Source organism: Gordionus sp. m RMFG-2023, chromosome 2, assembly GCF_954871325.1.
Source record: "Gordionus sp. m RMFG-2023 chromosome 2, tfGorSpeb1-WG-v2, whole genome shotgun sequence".
Classification (NCBI taxonomy): Eukaryota; Metazoa; Nematomorpha; class Gordioida; order Chordodea; family Parachordodidae; genus Gordionus; species Gordionus sp. m RMFG-2023.
Genome location: NC_088776.1, coordinates 43,401,790 through 43,429,420, shown reverse-complemented (window position 1 = coordinate 43,429,420; position 27,631 = coordinate 43,401,790). Strand labels below are relative to the sequence as shown.

At 27.7% G+C, this 27,631-nt stretch overlaps 1 protein-coding gene across 1 annotated transcript in view; it reads right to left on the bottom strand.

Annotated features, from left to right (window-relative positions):
• Positions 1-27,192, bottom strand: part of LOC135925147 (lon protease homolog, mitochondrial-like) — a 34,104-nt gene extending 6,912 nt beyond the window's left edge. Inside the window, exons 1-15 of the mRNA XM_065460350.1 lie at positions 26,845-27,192; positions 26,714-26,802; positions 26,548-26,667; positions 26,453-26,502; positions 26,143-26,411; positions 22,978-23,259; positions 22,042-22,262; positions 20,333-20,471; positions 20,088-20,210; positions 19,472-19,527; positions 19,257-19,344; positions 9,342-9,464; positions 8,453-8,569; positions 2,263-2,403; positions 1,754-1,925 (exon numbers count right to left, since the gene is read on the bottom strand). Of these exons, the coding sequence (XP_065316422.1) occupies positions 1,754-1,925; positions 2,263-2,403; positions 8,453-8,569; positions 9,342-9,464; positions 19,257-19,344; positions 19,472-19,527; positions 20,088-20,210; positions 20,333-20,471; positions 22,042-22,262; positions 22,978-23,259; positions 26,143-26,411; positions 26,453-26,502; positions 26,548-26,667; positions 26,714-26,802; positions 26,845-27,189 (2,335 nt within the window). The 5' untranslated portion in view covers positions 27,190-27,192. The remainder of the gene's footprint in view (positions 1-1,753; positions 1,926-2,262; positions 2,404-8,452; positions 8,570-9,341; positions 9,465-19,256; positions 19,345-19,471; positions 19,528-20,087; positions 20,211-20,332; positions 20,472-22,041; positions 22,263-22,977; positions 23,260-26,142; positions 26,412-26,452; positions 26,503-26,547; positions 26,668-26,713; positions 26,803-26,844) is intronic.
• Positions 27,193-27,631: the final 439 nt, after the last annotated feature.

The following is a 27,631-nucleotide window of genomic DNA, read 5'->3' as shown; positions in this document are numbered from 1 at the left end:
AAAAAATTATATATAAACCGGCACATAAAAAAACTATAAAATAAATGTGAATTAAAAAATATTAAACGGATATAACTGGCGGCATATGAAAAACTATAAAATATAAAGTGAATATAACCACCATAAGAATCACTTAACCCAAAATAGAAATTTGAATTTCTTGAGCCTTTAAAATTTATATATAAAGTATAAAAAAATTTAAATGTTGGAAATATAATTAATACACAAAAAGTTTTTTAGGAATAATTGTATTTTGTATGTTATATTTACAATGTAAAATCGAATCTTCGTTGGGATTGTGCTAATTTTTCAATTATCTCATCCTTGCTTGGCGTCAAATGCCTATGAATATTCAAAAGAGACAAACCATTCAATCTACTTTCAGAAGTTGTACTTCCTGATTAATTTTTTTTAAAATATATCCGGGCAATTTTTTTTTTAAAAAAACATCCGGGCTGGGTCTGAAATTTTTTTTAAAAAAACATCCAGGCCGGTGTGTATATTTTAAAACCAAATAATTGAAATCGCCATTATTAGCTATTAATCAAAAATAAATATAATTTATTTTAAAAAAATCCGGGCCGGGCTCGAAAATTTTATCTAAAAAAAGCCGGGCCGGGCCTGAAATTTGTTTTAAAAAAACCCGGGTCGTGCCCTGAAAATAGTACCTCTGCAGGGCTCTGTTATTCTTCTTAAAAAAGAGAATGTTCTCTCATTAGTTTACTAATGAGAAGAGTTGCTAATATATATATAACCATTTTAATACATTGGGAATATAACCTAAAATGTGTTTGAAATTATGCAAAACAACCATAGCATTTTTTGGGACTATATCATAGTTATTCAGCTAATAAGGCATCATAAGTTTAACATCTTCATGATAACAATCTAACAAATATATATTTTTTTTATCACCATCTGAAAAAGGTTGGGAAAACTTTTGTGGAAGTAATATCTGTAGATTGGTAAGTGCTGCATGATGAATTAAAAACCATTCATTTATTTGGGTTATAAATGTATCTAAGAGAGGGGACATTTGTTTTAATACTCTTCTACTGATCCTATATTAATGTTTTGACGATGAGCTTACCTTGCTGAAAGTCGAAGGAGACAAATATTAAACACGTATAGCTCTACTTTTGACTCAATAATAACATAAAATTCTTCATCAACAGCCCCTATATCCCTGAGTTCTTAAAAAATGTTCTCCGCTATTCTCATCTCTTAATCAAGTCAATGTCATATATTTGAAAAGTATTACATAAAATAGCTGTATAATTAAATAATACATTCTAATGAGAAAAAAATTTTTCTTTTTTCTGAGGAAATATTTCTTTCAGGCCATTGTGTTATTTCAGTAATAGCATTAATAATCGGTTCTTCTAACTCCATAAAAGCTGTTACTGCTTGATGGCGGAGACTCCATCTCGTAAGACAAGCTTGTGATTTCTTTCTCCCTGTTGGACAAGGAGTTTCAGAAATAATTATTATTTAACTAGAAATTTGAAAATGGTAGATAAATATTATGCCACTAGAAATTTAAAAATAATAGGTAATACGCCAAGGAAAACTTGAAATCGAAATTAATTGATAAAATAACTTAGTAGATGAATGTGATAAATAAATGTAATTAAATATATATTTAATATGAGATAGGAATAAATATTAACAAATATAAATTAACATAAACAATAATATTTTTGAAAAAGAGATTTTATATAATATTTTTAAAATACAGTTACACATTAGTTACCCATAGCTGTCCAAGCCAGTCCCATTACAACGCCTACGGGTAAGGGGTTGAGAGTGTACATTCTGTCGCTACTAAATACGGGTTTACCAACAAATTCTTGAAGATTTGAGTCGTTTATAATTAAGTGGGTAGCTTCGTTATTTACTAGTTTGTAAGCTACTTTCCTCAGGATCTTCACAAAAAAGATAAATATTATTATATTAGTGTTGCAACTAAATTCCCCTCAAAAAACTAGAATATGCTTAAATTTTATCATTTTAATTTATGATTATTAATACAAAGTTGAGTTTCATAATATTCTTTCATTCGATAATATCTAACAATCTACCTTTTACAAGAACCATTAAAGTGAAAACGGTAATCCAGTCTTATATTTTCATTGATATAAAAAGAAGTATCGTTTTGCTTAAACCAGAAAGACCGTTAAAACGGTCTACGGTCCAGTGCCAATCAATGAGCTTTAATAATTTATCACAATTGGTTGTTGAGAGGGAAAAAAATAAGGAAACTTTTTCAATCTGTTTTTGAAGGTTCCTAACTCCACTTTCTCTGCAATATCTACGGATCAAGGTTTTTAGTGCCGAAGGCGATATTTCGGCCTTTTCTTTATCAACTCCACATCTTTCTCTAGCCTGAGGTATCAGATATTGCTAAAAAATATTTAAAAAATTAATATAAATAAATTATAACAAAAATAAAATTTTATTTAAGGCAAATACATAATTAAGAAAATATATTTATGATTACCGGCAATGTGCGTAATCAGGCAATATGTATAATATCATAAAACCTGTTTTAAAAAAACTGGTATATAATTGATTTAAAGTTGAAAAGTATCAAAATAGTTAATTGAGCACGTTTTTAAAATTTCAAACAATTGGTGACCTTTAGAGTTATTTATAATTTATATGCTAAAATCCGTATTGTCTGCTTATATACATTGTCGGTAACATACAAATTATAAAAATATAAATTAGAAGTTCTTCAAACAAATCGCCATTTGATTATGATTACGACTTCTTTCTTTTAATCACTCTATATTATAATAGTGATCAGAAGAATAAAAAACACTGAAAGAAAATCCGGAGAAGAAATACACCCTGAAAATAACTATCCCGAAAAAAAATAATATGATGAAAAGTAAGGAAAAAATGTGGATTAGCTAGGATGAGATTATATGAAATTACCTATTTTTGTAGATTTTTAAAAACAATTCTAGAAATCGTTTATATTATAGAAAGCTTAAAAATTATGTAGTATTTTATTTTTTTGATTATGAGAATTATTCAAATCCGATATATCAGACAGCCTTAATAATTATAGAAATATATTATAATAACTGTGATTTTTACAATAAAAAATAGTAATGATATATATAATAACTTGCGTTTAGTACATATTTAACATTGAGGTAGGTAGAAAGAGAATTTGTTTATAATATATATGGGGCACATTTGCCCTGTCTAAGAAAACTTCATCCAGACTAAACCACTTTTTAACAAGTTTACATTTTTTTGATGAATAAATACTTTTGTTGGTATATTAACAGTAACAATTTTTGGTAGTTATTAGAAATCCATCAAATTTATAAATCATTATTAAATGTTTGATCATTACAAGAACTTATCAGTATGGTAATAATTTTTAATCGTTTATTTTAAATTACGAATAATATCTTTAATATTATGAGATGGAAGCTTTAGTAATAGCAAGATACATTTTGCAAATATGAAGAAGCTTTGCATATATATTTTATTAATAAATAAAAAATATAGCTTCTATTGTATGTAAGTGTAATGAAATGCATTTTTTGAGATATTTTAATTTTTTTTAAAAATACTCAAAACACATTAGTATTTTAAATTACAAAAATATAATCTATGTTTTTTTTTCAAGATTTCACCTTATTTAAAATTAATAACATGAAAGCTGAGAAAACTACTTTAGATAGAGAATTTGATAATTTACATATATAATAGAATATTATAATATTGACTGTGGGAGATTTTTATATAACAAATAAGGAATGTAACATTTATTTAAAAAAGCAATTTAAAAACAATTTCGATGTCTTTTATCAATCTGCTTAAATTATAACGAATTTTAGGCATTTAAATATCTTCAGGAGTCATCGTTAAAATTATATTTGCATTATACATATAGCATAAATACTTCTTTAATAAAATAATTACCGTCCTTCAAAAGGCCTCCAAAAAATGGAATCGAATAATTTAGTCATTAGGAATATAATTTGATAAAATAATTAATATTAGCGATTGCCGCTGCATGATATTTTATAAATTTAAGCTAAAAAGGCTTAATTTGCATTATCATAATAACGTTTAAATCTCATAAAATTTAATGACTTTTTAAAGCAAAATGATTATTATATTATGGCATCCTAGTATTTTTAAAATGATCGAAATGAGTAGCGATTGACAAATATTTTTGGACTCCTCCTGAATTCCCATCTGGGAGATAAGCATCCTTAAAGTCCAACTTTGAATATTTTTGTCTTTTTCCAATCTTTGCTAGTAAATCAACCAACGCTGGGATTATATGATGCTCCTTCACTAGCGCTGTGTTAATAATATAAAATTGGCAAATATTTTAATGGTTCTATCCGTCTTCCGTACATTAACGGTTGGCGTTATCCAATTAAACTGATTCTTTACTGGGTCCCTATATCAATACCCCCATTATTCACCAACCTCTCCAACTCCATCTCGATAGGTTTACGCTCGCCTGGAAACTCCTATGGTTTAACTCTCAGGTCTAAGTCCAATTCCACCTCGAAATTGGTGATCAACCCCGATTTTCCATCAAAGAGTATATTTAACCAATAAGTAATCCCACCTATTTGTCAGTCCTTTTCAATCTTCTGTATTCTAACAATTCTTGTCTTATCTTAATAGCTAAAATCTATGGTAATACAAACAAAGAAGTATCATACGACTCTGTTACTACCACTTGAAGATATTGTATTTCTCCTTTTACTTAAATCAATAATTGTTTTACATTTATCTATCAGCTATTTATTTTCATATGCTCTCAGAGATGATGTAGGAGATAATTTTGGTTTTCCCATTCTTTCCCAGATTTTCTCGATGTTTATAGGGACCCGAGCCTGTAATGAAATCCCAATTAAGCCACAAATTATTGATTCTTGCTGCTATCTTGGTCCGATTCATCTTTTACCCTAACACCTGGTATATCGAGTCTGGTGAATTATTATGATGATTATTGCAATTGTTAAAGTTGTCGTAGTTAGTAATGAGTTTACCCCAATGCTCTTGCAACAACGAGCACAATGGCTTTTTCTCGTACACTAGTGACAAGTCACAAATTTGGCTGGACATTTATCATTCTCTCCATGTTGAAAATTACATTTTGTATATCTCTTTTCTTTACCCTGATAATTCTCATTACATCCTTGTTTTCTGCTATTTTGATTATTTTGTTTATTAGACCAATTATTAACTCTATTTATTTCCCCTTGATCTTGGATTATCTCCTGATATGCTTCTCTCAATAATTAATGCCAAGTCTAATATTGAGTAAATGTAACATTTGATTCTATGTACCCTCAGGAAACCGACTCTGAAATTCTTATTCAACTTTTGGAAGATCAATGCTTGCTAAAAATTCGTAATTTTTCATCAGTAATCTGTATACTGACAAGATTTACATTACTCTAAAGTTGACTAGAAAATTACATTATTTGTTTATCTGCATCTAATAAACTATATTCGCTTATAGAATAATGTATTATTCCTATTAAGAATCTTATTTGCAGCCTCTACAAAATCCTTATACTTCAATTCTATCAATTTCTTTGGGAAAATATATCACTCCAACTAACCTAATCTCTCCAGACCAAAACAAGCTAATAAGACTCTAAGTTTATCTTCCTCCTCTGTTATGCTTTTTAAACTAAAAATCGCCTATACATGAACTAAGTATAACACAATATCTATTTCACTTTTGTAAAATTCTAAGTTAATTGTTTTTATAATATTTATAAGTTTAAATCAAGAATTATTCAATCAATAAAAGTATCGTAATCAATTTAATATATTTACTAATCCAAAACTATAAGTTTAATCAATATATATTATTTCTATTATTATCTTCACCATGATTTTGTAGAGGTTGCAAATAAGCTGTTTTAGAAGAATAATAAATCATTATAACCAAAAAAAGTTTATTAGATGTAGACGAGGGTCAAATGAACAAATAATGCAATTTTCTAGTCGATTTAAAGAGTTATGTAAACTTTGTCAGTATAGAGATCAGAGCCGTAACCACGAAAATGGTGCGTGGCCAGACCCCCCCCCCCCTCAAAAAAAATTTTTTTGGCCCTCAAACCTGGCCCCTCAAATTTAAAAAAAATTATTAGTTATTTATAATTGATTATTTTTATATTTTTAAAATAAATTTCAAATATTTATTCAAAAAACATGTCTAATTTGTAAATTTCTTTCTATACTGTTTTATTATTATCCAATATTAAATCATCATCCATTCATTTTATCATTTTCATGTGTGTTTGTGTATAACATTATATACGAGCGTAATCACATATCACGTTTAAATTGTACTTTCAATGATAATTATTTTATTTATTATAGTTCAATTTCAATAACATTATTATTATAACCAGTTATTTAAAACAGCGGTGAATAATTTAGAATTATGAAAAGTATGTTTCTTCGTGGCAGATGTGCTTGAATATATTTCAGATAAATATAACAAAAGTGAGATGCCTTTTTTTGTTTTAAGGCTGATGAAACAAAAGATGCATAAGGTTGTAAAAATCTGAGCATAATTATTCGCCATATTTTTCCTGGAGAAGTCCAAAAAAATTTAATAAGAATTATTAATTTACAGGTCTTTCTGCTTAAAGTATTAATGATTGAATTTTATAGCAACTTAATGAGTTAAATATTAATTCACCGAATATAATAAGCCAAGCATATGATGGTAAAAACTTTATGCCTGACCAAAATAGAGAGTGAAACCTTACTTTAAAAAAATATTAATAAAAATTCCTTTTATACATTACTACAAGCACAAGCATGTTGTGCTTCAAAATTTGCATAATACTATTGTTATAATTTCTAATTTTTTTAATTTATCCAATGCATTGTACGTAAACTATTTTTAATTATTGTAGAAATGCATAATTAGATTTTTTGCATAAAAAATATTGATTTCTTAATTATATTTGGTTCAAAGGGGGGGGGGGTGAAAGGATGCAAAATTAATATAAATATCGAATCGGAATTGGATCGGTTTTAAACCAATATCGGAAAATATCGGATCGCGGTGAAAAATATGTGGATCGGCACAGCCCTAATTATAATATTATTTTGTATATTCATATTATAGTATTATTTTGTATATTCATATTATAGTATTATTTTGTATATTCACATTATAGTATTATTTTGTATTCAATTACATTATTAAATTTTTAATAAAAATAGGAAAAATTTTCTATGAATCCTTAATTATTTGTTTTATTTAAAAAAATAGTGGCCCCCTCAAGTAAACAGCTGCCCCCCCCCGGCTAAAAATTCATGGCTACGGCCCTGATATATTGATGTAATATTGATAAAAATTACGAGAACAATTTTTAGTAAGCGTTGATTTTCCAGAAGTTGAATACGAATTTCGGGCCGGTTTCCCGAGGGTAAAAACATAAACACATCAAATGTTACATTTACTCAATATTAGACTTGGCATTAATTATTGAGAGAGCAGATCAAGAGATAAGATCAAGGGGAAATAAATAGTTAATAACAGGTCCAATAAACAAAATAATTAGAATAGCAGAAAACAAGGTTGGAATGATAATTATGAGATAATGAAAACAGATGTACAAAATGTAATTTTCAATATGGAGAGAATGATAAATGTCCAGCCAAATTTGTGACTTGCCACAAGTGTGTGAGAAAAGGCCATTATGCTCTTTGTTGCAAGTGCATTGGGGTAAATTCATTACTAAATACAGACACCTCTAACAATTGCAGTATGAATAGAATGTAATAATATGAAAGAAGGGAATCAACAGGGGTATAACAACTATAATTATCAAATATCATATATATTACAATATCTTGTTTAATTTAATTATTATGTCTCATTTCCGAGTTAAATTTTATTATAAAAAAATTTCTTTATACTAACAAATATATAATTGGTTAGCAAGAATTGAATTTTTTTTAAAAATTAAGTCACTATCATAAAATATAAATTTGATTAACAGTGATCTAATCATATTCATTCAGGAAACAAGAATAATAATTTGTAATATTAAGGAGTAATTCAAACGAATAATCTGTTAAAAAGTGAATTGTTAAATTATTTGTCAAATTTTAATTATTATTAGTATTTGATTATAAATATTCTTGGATTGAATAATTAGTCATTTGTATTTATTAATTCAGACTCAAGTTTGAATAGAATAATCTTTAAATGGGTCTAATCAAAACGGAATATATTAAATAATATGCAAGAGAAATGAGATATCTGGGGATGTGATTTCCGATACAATTGTGCATTCCATTTATGAGTTGCCAATGTAGGTTAAAAAAATTTCGCAAGTGAACCTATACAGAAAAATAAGTCATTTTATATAAAGATGAGAATGTTTATTTTTAAATATTAGAATAAAATTCAATTTATTTCAAATACTTCAGCAATAGCCAATTTTTCTTCAGCCACATAGCCAGAAACGTCAATCATTTCCATTCTATCCCTCAGTGGTTCTGGAATAGTATCGGTTATGTTGGCCGTACATATAAATAACACCTTAAATGGTAAAAATTTACATTAATAATCAAAAATTTTAAAAAATAAATTTAGCTGATAATGATTGTAATTTAAAAATTAAATAATATTATCAAAAATAGAGGGAGAGGAAATGGTTAATATTGCTAGATAATATAGTAGAGCAATAGTTGATTTTATTGACTAAGGCTAAGCCTAAGCTGAGTGTTTTTTGGCTAAGAAATCTTTAAAAATATGACAAATGTCACTCTTTTGAATTACATTATCATTGAATTTTCACGATTATCGATTCTATTAAAAAACTGGAAAAGTTTTATAATGACGAATATGAAAATTGTATTGAATTTCCAAAACAAATTTAAAATATTCATTTTTACCTAATTTCATTAAAAAATCATTGGAAAAGTTTTAAAATGACGAATATGACAATTGTCACCCTACTGAATTAAATTATTATAAAATTTACAGTTAGGCAGAGCGTTAGCCAATCAAAATCAGCTTAAGCTCAACTTTAGCCATTAAACTCAGCCTAAGCTCAGCCTTACCAAAATAAATCGGCACAAACTTAGCCTTAGCCAAAAAATCGGCTCAGACAGTCAAAAAAATCGGTAAGGCTAAGACGATTACCCAACTATACTTAGTAGACCCCTTAATTTAGCTACTTTTCTTACATTTAATTAATTTGAAAATAAACGTTTACCGAATGAAGACTACCTAGACCAACGAAGAAATAGTATTGAAAAATATAATTCGTTTATCTGTGTATGAAATGATATTGACAAATTTTAAAAACCTTGGACAAATCTACTGAAACATCTAGATAATGATCCAAAAAATTATAGTTTTGTTCGGGGTCCAGCATTTCGAGCATAGCGGAAGATGGGTCCCCTTGATAGCCTTTGCCTATTTTGTCAACCTGTGTGATAGATTTATCGTTTTTATTCAAAATGGGTATGTAGCGGTAGTTACTGTTTAAAAAAGTAATGAGTAACTAGTAAAGTAAAGTTATCAATCGTTACTTACTTTTCATTTTAATCCAATTGAGCCTAGTTTAAAAGATTTGATCATAATCAAAATAACTATTTAATTTAACACTTCAATGAGCTAAGTGGTTAATTTTAAAATAAAATTATAATATATTGAAACTAGTGTCAAGGCCAAAAGGGGGAATCGAGGGGGTGCCCCACGGTTGCATGATTTTAATTTTTTCAAAAAACAATAACTCATATTTTTGTTGACATTATTAAATTATAGTTTATATTATTAATGCAATAGCATCCTAATTTAGAGTTAGTTGCATTATATTAATTTTTATATCATAAATTTGTGAAAAATTGTGAAGTCTTTAGATGGTTTCACAAATAAGAGGCCAGAAGGGATATTTCTGCTGCTTTTTAAAGAAGTTAAATTATTCCGTCTTCCGAAGAAGGGTGATTGCCCAAATAGTTGTCAATTTCAAATAATTTATACATTGCCTTAAGAATTTCAATGACTATATATATCACCTAGTATATGTGACGAGAGATGTTTCCCGAGATTAAAGCGAATTAAAACATATTTGCGTTCGACCATGACTCAAGAAAGATTGAGTAATTAAAAAATTTGACAGAATTAAATCAAAAAAATTATATAAATATTTATAACTTATGTCATGTATCTACTAAATTGTGCCGTAATTTTTAATAGTGAAAATAAAATTGTTTTTTTATATCAATTTTATGTATGATGGGAGACGGGATTGCTAGATTTCATGATTGGCCCTAATCATCATTCTTCCATATACCATTTTTTATATTTTTCATATCTCACAGTCACATTTTTAAAAATAATCTTTTCAACCTTATTATTAAACAAGTTAACTAGCGATACATATATTTTATATTGTATGGGATTATATTAGTAGTGCTGTAAAGTAACGGCATTCGTTACCTTCTTCTAGAAGTAACGAGTAACGGTAACGCATTTCTTTTTTTGAGTAACGTTAATGCAAAACGTTACTTCAAATTTTTCTTAAATATATGGAAAACATTATTCTATTATAAAATTTTTATTTATTTTTTAAATAATTTAAGCCGAGTTTTAAATTTCATCAACCACTAAATTTCTTCATTTTTATTTTAAATTTTCAGTCGTGATCGCTAATCTAATTAATATTAATCAATCGATGTATGCAAATATATATTCTTATTAATATTATAATTTATTTTATAAAGAATATTAATGTCGATTGTACATTGTCTTCAGATTAAGTTGAGTAAAGCCTGCCTTGGATTCAATATGAAAATTTTTTTACACTAATAAAGAAAACTAAGGGTACAAAATTTACACTGCAGGAGTTTGTAAAAAAATGGAATGCGCTGAAGGAATGGGAAATGTGGTTCAAATGGCAAAGCAGATGGCAAAAAAGAGGCAGGATGTGGTAGGTGTTAAATGTTTGAAAAATATGGATAGTAGTGGTATTAAGAACACCTGGAAGATCTATATGGAAGGATTTTTGAACGAAGAAAATGAATGGGATAATAATGTTAGTTGTGCAAAGATAGAAGGTCCAGGGTATAAATTTGGCAAGGAAGAAATAAAGAGAGCAGTGAAAAAGATGAAAAAAGGGAAGGCGTCGGGTTTAGCGAGGGTGGTATCAGAGATGCTTAAAGGTTCTGATAATTTAGGGATTGAATGGTTAATGAATTTAGCCAATCAAATTTTCATAGAAGGAACTATTCCCGAGGACTGGCGAAGAAGTATAATATACCAGTATACAAGGGGAAAGGTGATCCTTTAGTTGCGGGTCTTACATAGCTATTAAACTCTTGGAACATGTAATGAAAGTATTTGAGAGTGTTAGAGAAGCGGATAAGGGATCAAATTAAAATTGATGAAATGAAGTTTGGTTTTACATCGGAGACACGATAGATGCAATTTTTGTGGTAAGACAAATACAGGAGAAGTATCTTGCGAAGGAAAAGAAACTGTATCATGCATTTGTTGATTTGGAGAAAATTTGACAAGGTGTCGCGTGAGGTTATTTGATGGGCCTTGAGAAAATCAGGTGTGGAGGAATGGTAGGTTATCGCAGTGATAGCAATGTATGTGGGAGCACAAACAGCAGTACGGACGGATTATGGTGATAGTGAAAGCTTTGAGAGTAGGATTTCATCAAAGATCCGTGCTGAGTCCGTTATTATTTATCTTAGTAATGGATGTAGTGGCTAGAAAAATGCTTGAAGGACTTCCCTGGGAGCTATTATATGCAGATGACCTTGTATTAATGGCAAACAGTGAGGAAGAATTGAGGCATAAAATTATAAATGGAAGATGACAATGGAAGCAAAGGGTCTGAAAATGAATGCATCAAAGATAAAGGTGATGATTGGTGGGGAAAATCTAAAGATGAAGAAATCCGGTAAGTGGCCTTGTGGTGTATATGGGAAAGTAGTTGCTGGAAATTAATCCAATGCACCAGATATCAGAAATGGGTACATAATAGATGAAGAGTGGAAAAGGGAAGTTTAATGTTAGCAAGAATGACCTTTATTTGTAGAACATTCATGACAGGGATACATAATAATGATAACGATGGTGGTGTAGATATTGGCAATGGGGTTAACCCTAGAAAAATGGATACATAATAATGATAACGATGGTGGTATAGATATTAGCAATGGGTTAACCCTAGAAAAATGGATAAGTTTTGTTATTTGGGTGATATGCTAAACGCAGGTGGTGGTGTAGATTCAGCCGTTGTTGCAAGGGTCAGAAAGCTTGGAAGAAGTTCAGAGAGATGTCGTCTATTCTTACAAATAAAAACTTCTCTTTGATGTTAAAGGAGAAAGTTTATGTAAGCTGTGAGGAGTTGTTTAGTTTATGACTGGGAAACATGAGCAATGAAAACGGTTCACGCAAATTTAAAAGAACAGAGATGTGGATGATTAGATGCATGTATGGTATCCCTGAGAGAGAGGAAAACTAGCAAGAAATTGTGAACAGGATTGGGTATAGAAATGATTGGAGTGGTAATGCGACGAAATAGACTAAGATGGTTTGGATAGGTGGAACGTATGCAAAAGATAATTGGGTAAAGAGATGCACCTTGATGGAAGTAGGAGGATCAAGACCTAGAGGAAGGTTCAAGATGACGTGAACAAATGTGATAGCAGCGGATAAGAGAAGCATGAATCTTACAAATATTGATGTTCAGGACCGTCAAAAATGGAAAAGAAAATTCAGAGGGAAAACTGGCCTACCCGGGTAAACCTGGAAATCGCCATAAAACGAAGAAGATGGCTATATATAAAACCTGTTCCTATGCGATTTTAGAGAGAGAAGAAAAAATGCATTTGGTAATTCACCCGCTATTTAAATCAGATTGATCCTCGTAAAACAATGTCAGTAAAGGAGGAAGCTTGAACTTATTTTCTGTTTGAGAAAAGATATTGATAAAGAAAAGGCAGAACGCACAGATTATTTTCTAATAAGATTCTCTTAAAGATGAACTAAGCTTTTTTCAAAATAAAGATTATTCTTTAATTTTTAATAAAATTTATTCAATATAATACAACCCTGCTACCCTCAACGCCAATTGTACGTGTGTTTAGCACTAAGTACTCTTGTTTATCTGATCAAAATTTTACAAATCAATTGTTGATAAAAATTTAAAAAAATTTTACAAAAATATCTTATCTTATAATATATTATTTTTGTATCATTTTATTTATAAATTATTATATAAAAAAAATTCTTATAAAAAGATAACTTATTATTTATGCATAATTATATTTATAATTAGGGAAATTTTTTTTAGTTAATTTTTTAGTAACGTTTTTTGAATAGTCAGCAACGTGATTTCCCTCTTCCTAAGGTAACTAATAAAGGTAAAGCGTTCCATTTTTCAGACGTAACCGGTAACGAGAAACGCGTTTCTTTTTTGAAACATTTTCAGCAATAATTTTTAGTTGTTAAAGCCAATTTTTAAGCGGATAAAAAAATTGGTAAATCATTTTTTTAGCAGAAAAAACAATTGCATCAGCATGAAATTTTTCCTAAAAATATAGCTCAACTATGAAAAAAGGAGAAATAAATGAACCCGCACCTCAACGTCTACCGAATTTTATTAGGCATGCGCCTATAGAAAGAGCCAATTTATCCAATTCTTAGCTTTTACATAAATGAACATATGATATTAAGAAAATATTAGAGTAACTTGGAAAATTAATTATAATTAGGGATGAAAATTTTCCCCAGTCTAGAAATTATACTTATATCATAATAATTACAAATGAAATTTATAAATAATTATAATAAATTTTAAAAGATATTTTTAGTAGAGAATATGTATAATTTCACAATTTTTAAATAGATGTGTTCAGTTTTTAGTTTTAACATCAAATCAATTTATAAAACATACTATATTAAAGTTTTTAAATTGCTCATGTTTGATCTTATAGATGCTTAGAAAGTATTCAGATGTTTAGTACTATTATTATAAACACGAAGCTCAGAATAAGAAGGACTGAATTGCAGTGTGCAAATACTGCAATTTAGAATACAGGTTTCCCAACTTAACAGATGAAAATACATATTTCTAAAAGCAATAGATATCTAAGAACATTAAATAATTAACAATAATGCAGGTATAACATCTGAAGAACAAAGTATGGATATTGAATGCATAAGCCATTTTTATAAAAATTGCCCATTTTCAATAACTCATTGTTTGTATAGAAAGAAAATATTTCAATAAAATGCCTTCAAGATTTTAAGTAAGTTAAAACTTTTTAGACAGCAAATAAAAAATATTGTAAATATAGTTACTGAAAAATTAGATAAAAGTAAAATATTGACTCCAAAATATAATTATCCAGAAAATCGATTTATGATATTTATCCCCTTTGCTTAAATTAAATCCGCAAAACTTTGGGTCAAATATATGAGCAGCATATTGCATGTCCCGGCCATAAAAAAATTTTCGGTTCTTAATAAATTGCTCAATCTTTGAAATCTCGCTCTGCAATAATAGATTGGATTTTGTTTTATAATGGTTAAATGCTTCACTCCTGTGAATAAATGATTGAGGGACATCAAATAAATTGGCTTTATCTCCTTTCACTATCTCCATTTGTGTAAATATGACTTTTTTTAATAATCAGATCATTTAAAAACTCATCATTGTCGATAAGACTAAGTCTCTTATCTCGATCAGTAAAAATATCAAATATTGTCATTTCCTATAAAATATCTTTATTTTTTAATAAGTTATTTATCATCGAAACTATACCTGCCCAACGAGTATGGGTACAAATATAAAGAAATAATTTTATTTTTATTTCTAAGTAGTTGTTTTTCCTTTAATGTCGATAAAAGAATATTGTTGAATTTTACATATTTGATTATACTTTGGCTTTTTTGACTCATTTTAATATTCTTTAGAAGTAAATTTAGTCCACGAGCAACACACCGAATGTATTCAATAGTTGCATATTTATTTTTTACAAGGGTCCATGCTTTATTCATATTGCTTGCATTATTCGTTATTATGATGTTTTCTGTTGAGTTGGGAAAGCTGCATTCTATCACCATGCAATACAGTCCTTCGTACCAAGTATCTGTATACTTTCTAGGCATCTATAAGATCAAATATGAGCAATTTAAAAATTTTAATATAGAAATATATTTATTTAATGTTAAAACTGCAAATACAACTATAAACTTAACACATCATTAAAAAAACTATGAAATCAATTGTTATAAATAGTCTCTACTAAAAATAACTCAAAATTTATTATAAATTTCATTTGTTTTAATTATAATATAAATATACTTTCTAAACTAGGTATTTTATTTTAACGAGTATCTTAGAAAATTTTGCAATGGAGATAAGAAAATTAATGTATATTTAAAAGCAAAGCACAATTATAATTTATGATATGAACCACGAGGTAAAAATGATTTTATAAGATATGATTAAAATTATATTTATTTTATCATGAGACCATTTTTAAAACTGGGAAAGTTTTAGTGGGAAAAAATATAATAAAAATCATGTTGATTTAAGAAAAAAATATTATAAATGGGGAAACTATAAGGGAAAATTTCCCATATATCCCGGAAAATTTATCCTGTGTTACATCCCTAACAATTTAACATAAAAATAGCTGTTGCGATTAAATTATTTTTTCAGAAATTTGAATTATTAGTTGAATTAAAGTTAGAAGAAGTTGGTCTACCCTATCCTATATCTCTTAATCCTATTACTTATCTTATCTTTATTACAGTTATTATTAAAAATTGTAAATAAATTTCAGTTAATAAAAAAATTCCCTTTCACATTACTAGAGTTGAGCTAATATTATATTATCGAAAATGAACATATATCAAAACAAAACATAATTATGATATGAACAGAGAGGAAAAAATATTAAAATATGATAAATATCCTGATTTTGATCAAAAAAACATAAAATAAATATTGGGGAAACTATGGGGGAAATTCTTCCTATGTTACATCCATAGTTATAATCATTAAAAAATAATTATAAATATGCGAGTATGATTTAATTAAATTAATATAAATATATTATTTATATTTTTCAATTCAGAAATCAGATTCTCTAAATTTATACACATTATAACAATCCATTATATTGTTATGATAAAAACCCCCGGAAAAAATCCCAGGAAAAAAACCCTCAGGAAATAAAACCTACGAAAAAAAACCCCAGGAAATAAAACCCCCGGAAAAAACCCCCAGGAAAAAAAACCCCCAGGAAAAAACCCCTTGGGATTATTTTTAAACACTCTCATATTTAAGTATAATCTAGCAATAATTTATATTGAATTGGTATTTAGACAATTGCAAGTTAATAATTTGTTAAAAATATTATTGTTCAGCAACTAGTTAAATGAACAGATATTAAAATGTATTATGATCAGTAAGTTTTAAAATGTATTTTTAATCAAAAGAATAAAAATTGTTTATCAATTAAAAACGCTATAATTGGTATTTATTTATAAAATTAAACAATAATAATTTGGATCTTTATGCCGTGACAAAAAAAAAATTTAATTTACAAAAATATTTTATTCATAAAATTTCTATTTTATAAAAAAAATTTAATGGATCTTATTTATCCTGGAAAGCTCATATTTGAAGGTTATTCTTATACCATACATAAAAAATGCTCAAACAAGATTAGATGGCGCTGCTCAAAGTATTCTTCTTTTAAATGCCGAGCAATACTTTTTTCAACACTCGATAATCAAGACCCGGTTCTTGATACAGCTCATAATCATCCATCAAATATTGATGGACTAGTAGCAATGAAATCCATTGCTAACATGAAGAAGCGATGTGCAGACTCTTTGGAAAAACCTCTTCAAATTTATGCAGAGGAAATTGTAAAATTAGACCAAAGAGTTCAGTCGCATATGTTATCGGAAGGTTCTATAAAAAGAACTCTAAGGAATCACAAAGCAATGCAACACCCTTCAAATCTTGAGAATTTGGAAGACCTAGTTATTGAAGGTATTAGTTTAAATATAATTATGGTATTAGTTTAAATATAATTATATTTTCATAAAAATTTAAATATTGTAGGTGATTGGGCAAATTGTGGCTCCCAGAACTCAAAACGATTTTTATTATTTGATAATGGCCCACAAGCTGAAGAACGCATAATAATGTTCGCAATAGATGATTCCTTGAATCTAATATCTAATAGGACAGAGTGGTATATGGATGGTAATTTTGCCATGTCCCCAAAAAATTTTCTATAATTATATGTGATTAGAGTAGCAATAAACAATATTTTTATCACAGCGGTTTATTGTGTACTCCAGAAAAAAACTCAAAGTACTTATGAAATAATATTTCAAACAATAATGTCTAAATGTCAGGAAAGGGATTTATTTCCTGATCCATTATATATATACATGGATTTCGAAAAGTCTGCTATGACCGGGGTTAAGAGTATCATTGGTATGATTATTAATATGTTTAATAATTTAAATTTATTTTTTCAATTAAGGAATCACATCGTAATTAGAGGATGTTTTTACCATTTGTGTCAAAGTACCCCTAGAATAAATTCAGAAGCTGGGTCTGGAAAGCGAATACGGGACCGATGAAATGCAATGACATTCCTGAGATCGGTTACTCCGAGCAATGGTAAGGATTTACTTGATTATTTTGATAAAAATTATGTCAATGGAGTATCAAGGGAGGTCATAAGAAGCAATTCTCAATCCCAATGACGTCGAATTGAGCCTCGATTTTCTCCAGAAACCTGGAACGTGAATCAGAGCACTTTTTCAGATGAAGAACGAACAAATAATCAATGCAAAGGTTGAAATCATCGTTTTTCTAATCTGGTTGGGAATAAACACCTATCAATCTGGGTACTCATTAAAAAAAATGAAATGCGAGGTGGCTGCCGATGAAACCAAACTTGAAAGATGGCGCGTAGGTAGTTGGACATCGAAAACAAAATCGCAGAGTTCTAACAACCAGATTCGGCTAAAGAAACTTTGTGAAGAATACCGTGATGGGGTGCGAAGCCTTCCAGATTTTATAAGAGCGATTTCCTTCAATATTCGATGGCATCCAATATAATTATTATTATAAATTATAAAATTTGTATTTACATAATCATGATTTACCAATAAAATAAACATTTCTTATTTCTAGGTTTTGTCAAATTTAGTCTATTTAATATCATATTTAAAGATGGTATTGTATTTTTACTATAGCAAAATTTTTTTACAATACCTAGTTATTTTACTGAGGCATTTTTTCCCAGTACCAATTTAAACATCAGTTTTTCTTATTTAAGCATTTTTTATGGAGAGTAGGCCAAATAAAAATATACCTATATTATTAGGTCTTAAGTAAATTCTATAAAAATGAAGGAATTTTTTTCCGGGGTTTTTTTCCTGGGGCTTTATTTTCCGGGGTTTTTTTTCCTGAGGGTTTATTTTCCGGGGGTTTTTTCCGGGATTCATTAATTAATAAGATCAGATATAAATCAAATCCGAGGGCCGGGAAAAAGCTTGCCGAAGGCCCGCCAAAATGGGGTATAATGAGAAAAGAAAAAGTTAGGTCGGCCCTAATTTAATTGGTCCAAAAAAATTAATAATTTTTAAAATATTTATTAGAGTCGGGTCCTATAGAGCAGTTAGGTTATGTCCTGGTTCGATTTATTTTTGATAATTATTTCTGTTCTAAACATCTTTTGAACTAGACCCTACTTTGGCTTGTTTTAAGTGTTTAGTGGCATTGATATTTTTTAAATCTATTAATTTTTAGGTTTAGTCGAAGCTATGTAGCCGGCAAAACAACGGCTGTTTAGTAATAAGTCGAACCAAGACATGCCCTAATTCCTTTTTTATAGATTTCTAGTGATTAGAATCTAATTTACTCCAATAGTTTAGCGATTTAATCAGGGACACTTTTCCAAATTATCCAATTATATCACTTTAAAATGCGAATAGTATTTATTTGATAAAAAAAAATAAGGTATAAATTAAGTGCTATCCTATTATTAGATATAAAAAAAATCCTTTAATATATATATATATATGTGCGCCATCGAAATGCAACATGATTAATATAAGACATATTTTCTTTAAAAAAAATTAAGGCAGCTAACAAAATATGTGTCGAATGGTATAAACACATCAAAGTAAAACTCCTGAAAATTAAAAAATTTTTTTTAACTTCGTCAATTAAAACTAGAGGGTTTTCTGTCTTCGTCTTTTTCAAGCATTGTATAATTTTACCCGGCATGGCTCCCACATAAGTTCTCCTATAAATTATTTATGTTCAAATAAAATAATTTATATGCCAAAATAATAAAATAAATTTGATAACAAATTATATATAGATTTTAATGTCTAAAATAGTTTCAAAAAGTGTAATATAAATCATTAAACCTGTGTCCTTTAATTTCGGCGACATCCGTCATGCCTCCCACGCTAAATCTAAAAAACTTTTTTTCAAATATAATGAATTCATTTAAATTGTCTATAATAATGGTGAAAACTGAGCTAAATTAATAGAATTTGCGAAATATCCTTAGCTGCGAATTCAATTCAATTTTAAGGCTTATTAACAATGTTTTATAGCAAAGAAAGTTTAATCTAAGAGGGATTCGTTATTTCGTTTTTTGGTTCGAAGCGTTAGGGGTAAAAAAAAATTTTAAATGACCTTACTCGATCACTATTTAGATCGGTGCTTAAGGGGTCAAAAATTCTTTTAGTCATACTCAATATTTTCATAAATAGAAAATATTTTAGGTCAGATTTGTAAACCTCGATTTAGATCTTTTTAATATATAATAGGGAATTAATATATATGGAATAATGAGTACTCGATAAATTACCAAGAATAACTAGCTTAAAACTGCATTACATCCTCCTGAGCAATCTTAAACTATCCCTCTTATCAAATATCAACCTCTGAATAATGATAATCTCGAAAAATGGGTCAAGGTTTATTTTTTTTAATAACATTTCACAGAATAATATAATTGTAGAATAATAATATGACTTCTCTATTAAGGGCAGATGCTATAGATTTAGCTATACTCGTTTTTCCGACACCCGGTGGTCCATAAAAGCATAATATCTTCCCTTGAACCGATTTCTTTAAGTGACTAACGGCTATAAATTCCTTTTAAATTTTAGATAATTGATTTAATCAATGAATGCGTTTTCAATTGTCTGAAGAAAAAAGGGTTAAAAATGTGAAAAAATGCCAAAAATCAATGTTTTTTAAAATCAAGGATGCCAAACTAAGATGCGTTTTTTGACGTCCTCCATTCCGTAATGGTCTGCTTCCAATATTTTGCGAGCTCTAGCTAAATCCATATTCTCTTGACTAAATATGCCCCAGGGTAAGTTAGTCAACCATTCAAGATAATTTCGCGTCACACTTTTTTTTTAAAAATAGAAGAAAAAAATAATATATACAATATAAATTCATTATATAAAAAATGGCTACGATTGTAACTCTCATTATCCTAATGTATTATTTATTCGGCACTTCTTCCTAGCTCTACTAGTTATTCTTTCGGTTGTATTAGTCCTTTGTATTAATCAGAAATGACATATATCACTTTTTTAGCAGATAGATAAAAAATTAAAAATGTAGTATATTTATATTAAAAAAAGGAAATATATAGTTCATCAATATTATCATTTATAACTAATTTATGAAATTCATAAAATAAATTTAAAGAAAGAAGCAAAGTTTGAATTATAATCTTAAAAATTTTTTTTATCATCAAAAGATTTTGTATACATAAAAAGATCTTAAATTTTAGATAAAATTTGATCTAAAAATCTTGTTTTGGTATTCTCAAAAAAATATTAAGAGATCAAAAATCTTTGAAGATTTTTTAATTTGAAGAACATTTCAACTATGGAAAAAATAAATAGGGAATAATGGTTAACAGCACCTTCTTTATTATTTACCGGTTTAGAAATTTTGATAAGAATTTTTTTAAATAAAATTTGAAGTATCGGCCACTATTTAAAGTATAGGCCAACACCATTATTTTAGATATCGTGAGTATTGGATTGAGACCGATACCAATTATCGGTCCATCTCTGTTATCTATTAAGTTTTGATCATGGCACATTTCCAACATTGTAGCTATTTATACTATATATTTTTTACTATGCTCTGATAAGTAATATTTGCAATATTTTGGGCATATTTATTCGATATTCCGAATAAGCACTTGTTTCAATGCCCTCTCTTAGTTATTCGTCGGATACGTGCGTGGTCAAATTTCTGAGTTTTCATTTTGTTTTTGGATATATTGGTAGAATTTATATCTTTCAATAATATTTAGTTTTGGGTGCAAAAAATTGTCAAAATTTTGTGTAGTTCTCATAAATCTTTCCTGTCATGGCTCTCCGGTGTACATGAATCCAAAATTTTATAGGTAACATTCTATCATTATGAATAAAGATTGTTCTTGAGTGGTATTCATAAATTTTTTTGGGTATTTGAATTCTTTGAATACGATCTTATTATTCTTTATATTGTATTTTGACTCACTCTATTAATTTAGGCATAACTACACCAATTAAGGACTGGGTATTAAGAAATCAGGGTATTTAGATATAGCGTTGGAAACAACTGCGTAATATTAAATCAATATAAAAAGAGGACAATATAATTGAAAAAATAGGGAAAAGCGAGGAGGTAACCTAATAAAAAAAACACAAATATGATATATTAATTTAATGATTTATTCGATAAAAATTATATTTGCAGAGATTATAAGATTGGTAGTTTTATTTTAAGGAATTAGGCTATTTTTTTTAAAGATGAAATATGTTTTAAAGACACAAAACACTCTTCGACTAAATGCGCAATCATGCTTGGAGTTCATATTTAATATTTATCCATCATTCCTTTATTTGCCCTTATATTTTAAAACGATGAATGAATGAATTTGTTTCTCATCTATAAATAAATAGTATAGGCTTACCTAAACTCAGAGGAGTGGTTATCCAAGAAAGATAATTTGTTGAGCTCCTCGTTGATAACGTCCATGACGGCTTGGGGAACTTTCAGATTCTTCAATTTTTCCCGAAATTTTTCCTCAATAGCGTCCTTATCGTCCTTCTCCATGCCCAACTCTTTTTTGATAACTTTCAATTGCTCTTGTAGCATGTATTTACGGTGCTGTTGTTTTACTTTATCTTCCACCTATACAAAAAATTTACCCAAATTATATTCTAAGTTTCAGATATCAAATTTTAAAGCGTTAGGGCAATAAATATTTAAAATATGCGTATAGTCCTGAAATGGCATCCCGAATATCAGGCTGTAGTTGGATCGGTCGGACAGACATCTTCTCGGACTAGGGGTTTAACCAAATTTTTAAATATATTTCTCAATAAAAAAAAATTTTCTGAAACAAATATAATTCCGTTTCCTTGATATATCTCGTAACTCTTTCCTTAGTTCAATATTTTTAATCAATTTTATTCTATTGGACTCATATTTTTGAAAAAAATAATTAAACCAGATCAGTCGGACAAAATTTATTTAATAATTTTTTCCGATCAGGCCGGCTCTGAGAAAATAAGTCCGATGTAGGGCTCTAATGAAGTATATGTTAGCCTCATTGTGCTGTTATTCCGTCAATGTATTATTTCATAAACTTCAAATCATCATTTTGATCTCGTTTATTAAAATTTCAAAAATCCTAAAATATATTACAGACAGTATTGAATTCTTATCCTACGAATTTCCCAAAAAATATATGAAAAAAAGTAATGTAAATTAGAATAAGTTCACAATAAAATTTCCTAAAAATCATAGTTAGAAATACATTTCCAACAAAATCAGATTTTTTAATACTTAGATAATTTTAAAATATATATAAACGATAAAATAAAATGGCGGTTTAAAAAAAAACCTCTTTTCCAATCTTGTGCTGTAATTTACTGAGCTCGTACTCTTTCTTAAGCAAGGAGAGAGAAAGCATGAGTCTTTTGGGGACGGACTGTTCCTCCAGAACCTTCTGCAACTCCAATGAGTCGGCTGATGTTAATGTGGCGCCAAGATCGGCAAGATAAACCGGGTTATCTGTTACACCACCTATCCTCGTATTTTGAAATAATTGGGCAACACTTTCGCGGTACAGTGGGTTTAAGGTTATAATGTCTCTTATGGTTTTAATGACTTCGGCGCAAAGGGCCTATCACCAAAAATAATTTGAATAAAGTTATAAATATTTTTGGTTCGATACTTTTAAAAGAAACTATACATTCATATAAGATTAAACCCCCTGAATATTTGCCCGAAGGGGAAGATAAACTAATATCAACATATTATAATTAAATTCTAGCTCATCTTTTAAAATGTACAATATTCTAAATGATAATTATTAGGGCTGTGCCGATATTAAATATCGGATCGGTACCGATATTTCGCGTTTCCGAAAATATCGGATTGGGCCGATACCTGTAAAAACCGATTCGATCTTTTTACTTTTCTTTTTTTTGTTATTTTATTTTATTTTATGTTATGATATTTATTTTACATTATTATAATATTTTCTAAATAATTTTTTTAATTTTATTTCTTTTTTAAAATAGATTTCTAATATTTTAAAAGTTTTTGTTATAAAAATAGAAAGGAACATCCAAAGTTTTATTTATTTTAAATCTTTTTAAATAACGCCATTTTTTTTGTTTATACTTTAAATATAGTATCTGAATTGTGGAAATATTTTACAAAAGACAAAGATAATTTTGCAAAATGCGTTATCTGCGGAATCATCTGAGTCTGCCTTCAATACGGCAGGAGATATAGATAGTCCATATTGTAGAAGTTTATTGCCAGAAAATCTAGAGGCTCTCATATTTATTAAAAAAATCTAATATATTATAATTTTATATATTAAATATTACAATTTTATAATTCATACCAACAAATGGATATATTATTAAATATATTTTTTTTATTATAGTCTTAATTGTAGAAATAAAAAAATTAAATTCATAATTCGATTTTTTGCATAAAAATATTGATTTCTTTACATTTGGTTCAAACAGGGGTGATTAAAAATCAGTAAAAATATCGGATCGGGTTTGAAGCAATATCGGAAAATATCGGATCGGTGAAAATATGTGGATCGGCACAGCCCTAATAATTATATAGATTTTCTTAGATATACTCGCTAAAACATTCTTATTTTTTAATAATTGAATCTGGCTATGCAAAGTTATAAGTTGGGAGTGGAGATCAACATTTTGACTATATTATAATGCAAACTAAATGAGGTATTTGCGTTTCGTAATACAATGGTATCGTGCAAATTAAAAAACAATTTATAAACTTTAATAAAAACACAAGCTAGTTTGCTTTTTTGAAAACGCTCAATTAGGTAGCACTATTATGCATTCCTTCGTTTTCTTTTCTTTCTTTCCTTCTGGCAAGGTAAAATATTTTTTTTCTCTCAAATTTTGAAAGAAAAAGGTTGAATTCACGTATGACCATGATTGCCAGATCTTGTAAGTGGATGCCTTATTCTTTATCTACACGTTGACGTTCACACTATTTTCTCATGTTTTTTTTAAAAAATTTTAGTTTCTCACTTTCTTTATAAATATCCATTAACCATTTTTAACCAACCAATCATATTAATTGAAAAACATTAAATTATATAATTAAAAAAATATCTCAAATCAACACCAATAGTTCATAGAAGGCCTTCTCTTTTTTAAATTCATTGTTTTTTAATCTGTTTTCTAAATTTAATATAATTTTTTTCAAATAGTTTACATGTTCTATCTAATATTTTATAAAAAAAAATAAATAATCAATCATGTTAAAAAATTTAATTATAAGAAAATAATTTTTTTTTGTACAAGCCAAACTAATTAATAGTTATGGAAAAATATTTATTTCAGCTGAAAATTAAGATATAATTTTAAATAGAATACTCAAGTAAAATTTTTAATAAACAAATATAAAATAGAACTTCTTTGATTTCAATCAAATTACAAATTTGAGTAAAAAATAAACAAACCAGAACAAAAATGCATTGATACTAAGCCTATTCAAAAACAAATCAAATATTTGCCTAATTTGGAATAATTTGTAACAAATAGTAATGATACAAGTGGTAAATTATTTGTTTTGTTCGAATATGAATAATTAGTTTTTTTATTTGAATGATGTCTTTTAAGAAAATTTTTTTATATCAAAAACTTATCAATTTGACAGGGAAGTGATTCAAGGTATAGATCAACTACTTGTGAAAGGCTTTTTAGTTAGTGTCTTTCAAAAAATTGCATTATAAAGAAGAAACAATTTTTTAAAAAAAATATTTGCCTTATAAAGTGGTTTGACATTATAAATTAAATTAATTTAAGCTTTGTTAATAACTTGACTACATACACTTAATCCACAAATTATTAAATCTAATGTACAAATAACAAATAAAAAATTATGTCAAAATATATATGAATTATATTTATAATATTTAAAAAAAGGAATTATTCAAATAATTACAATGAAATACAAATAGTAAATTTTTTGATTTATGAAATAATGGAAAATTCAATTTGTATTTGTTTTTGAATAGTCCTAACCAATAACACCACCTTTTTTAGCTGATACTGATATCCAAACTGACATCAACAATATTAACTTGGTATCAGTCAATGCCACCAATATCAAAAATGTAGATTTATTTTAAATGAGCAAAATGTAATTCATTAATAAAATCATTTTTTACTTATCATTTATAAGTAAACTTAAAGAATAAAGATTAGAATCATCTTTTACCAGTTAACAAGCTTTTATAAGAATATGTTTTATTAATTCATATGGTAATGTAGAGTAGATAAAAAAAATTCAATTTATGAAAGTTAATTTTTTTGAGTATGTGCAATTGGTATAAGTTTAAATTGAAAGTACCAGCAAATATATATATATAATGGTTCATCTCTAAACAAGAAAGATATTGCTATGATTTGATTGACAATCAGAATTAATTTATTAAAAATTAATTGATTATAATAAAAAATATCAAAAAAGAAGATTATTTAAACATGTTATAAAATAAAGTTACCTTGATTTCTTCAGTAACTTTGAATTTTTCATGAAGATAATTCTCTGTCTCAACCATTAATAATGGTAATTTTGAAGGAGAATCATTGTCAATTAAAATGCTATCTAAAGGTTTCTCAATTATTGTTTTTTTAGATTTTAATTTTATATCATCAATATTATTTGTAATAATTTTTTTATTATTCCGCCAAGATCTACTGGGCTTCGCATTTACACTAGTCAACTTTGAAAGAATTTTGTCTTTACCTTGAAGTTTATTAACAGAATTTGCTGTAAAATATATTTTATATTTGAATATGGTGTTATAGAACTTTCAATAGGAATATCTTCTATATCTTTAATCATGTTTAATATTTTTACTCTAAATAAATGGTCTCTAAATAAAAATATCTAAAAATCTAAGTACCTTCGATGAGCCATAACAATCATCCTTAATTTATCACCCAAATCTTGCATTTCATGAATATGTACAAATGATCCCACATGATATAAATCATCTAAATTGTATAAAACCTCCATTTCATTGCTGTAATAATAATAATAATATATTGTCATAAAATAAGAATGTAAACTCATCATCCTTTTTCAGAAAAACTCCTGCATAAGGTTGATTTAGTTTTACTTTTTGTCTAATCAAATCAATTAATAATTTATTAGTAATCTATAGAATAATTTATAACTATTTCATATCATTTCATTTAACTTCTATAATTTTTATAAAACGAGGAAAAAGTGGATTGCGATTGACAGCAATAACAGGAATATGAGGATAATTTTCAGGAATGTGCATAGGAGCAAGTGCCATATTTTGTGTTGTATATAACTGAGGCTGTTCAGCTGGTAAATTTGAAGCAATGTCATCCATATCATCATCAGGGGGAGGCTTATCATCAGATTTTGATGAATAATTCCGAGAAATCTGATAATTTGATAATTTAAATTTTAGATTAACATTTTGTGAAGAGTATTTGGTCAATGGATAATGTATAAATTTTCTCTTAAATAAGAAACTTTCAGAAACTTTATTTATGGACCTTAATACCAGCATGATAAGAAATATTTTTTGAACCTAACTTTAAAATTAAAGAGTGAAATAATATATTTTTTTCTTTTCATATTTTAATTATTAATGCATGCATTATGAGTTCCCATAATTTCATTTGGCCAACTAAAATTTTTGACTTTAAACCTTATCCATGATGGGTATATAAGAGAAGAGAGACAGAGAAGAGAAGAGAAGAGAAGAGAGATGAGAAGAGAAGAGAAGAGAATCTGCCTTCTAACCAGGCCTTTATTTGTGGGGGAGGAGGGGTCAGTCATCATGAGTGAAACATTATAGGCAAGGAACTGTAATGCGCAATCGATTGTTAGTATGATATTCACTAAAGATTTATGATATTAATATGTGATATTTAAATAAAATATTAATTCTCTAAACTTTTATTCGCGTCAAGCTAAAGAGACGAAGGAAATTAAATTATGCCTAACGA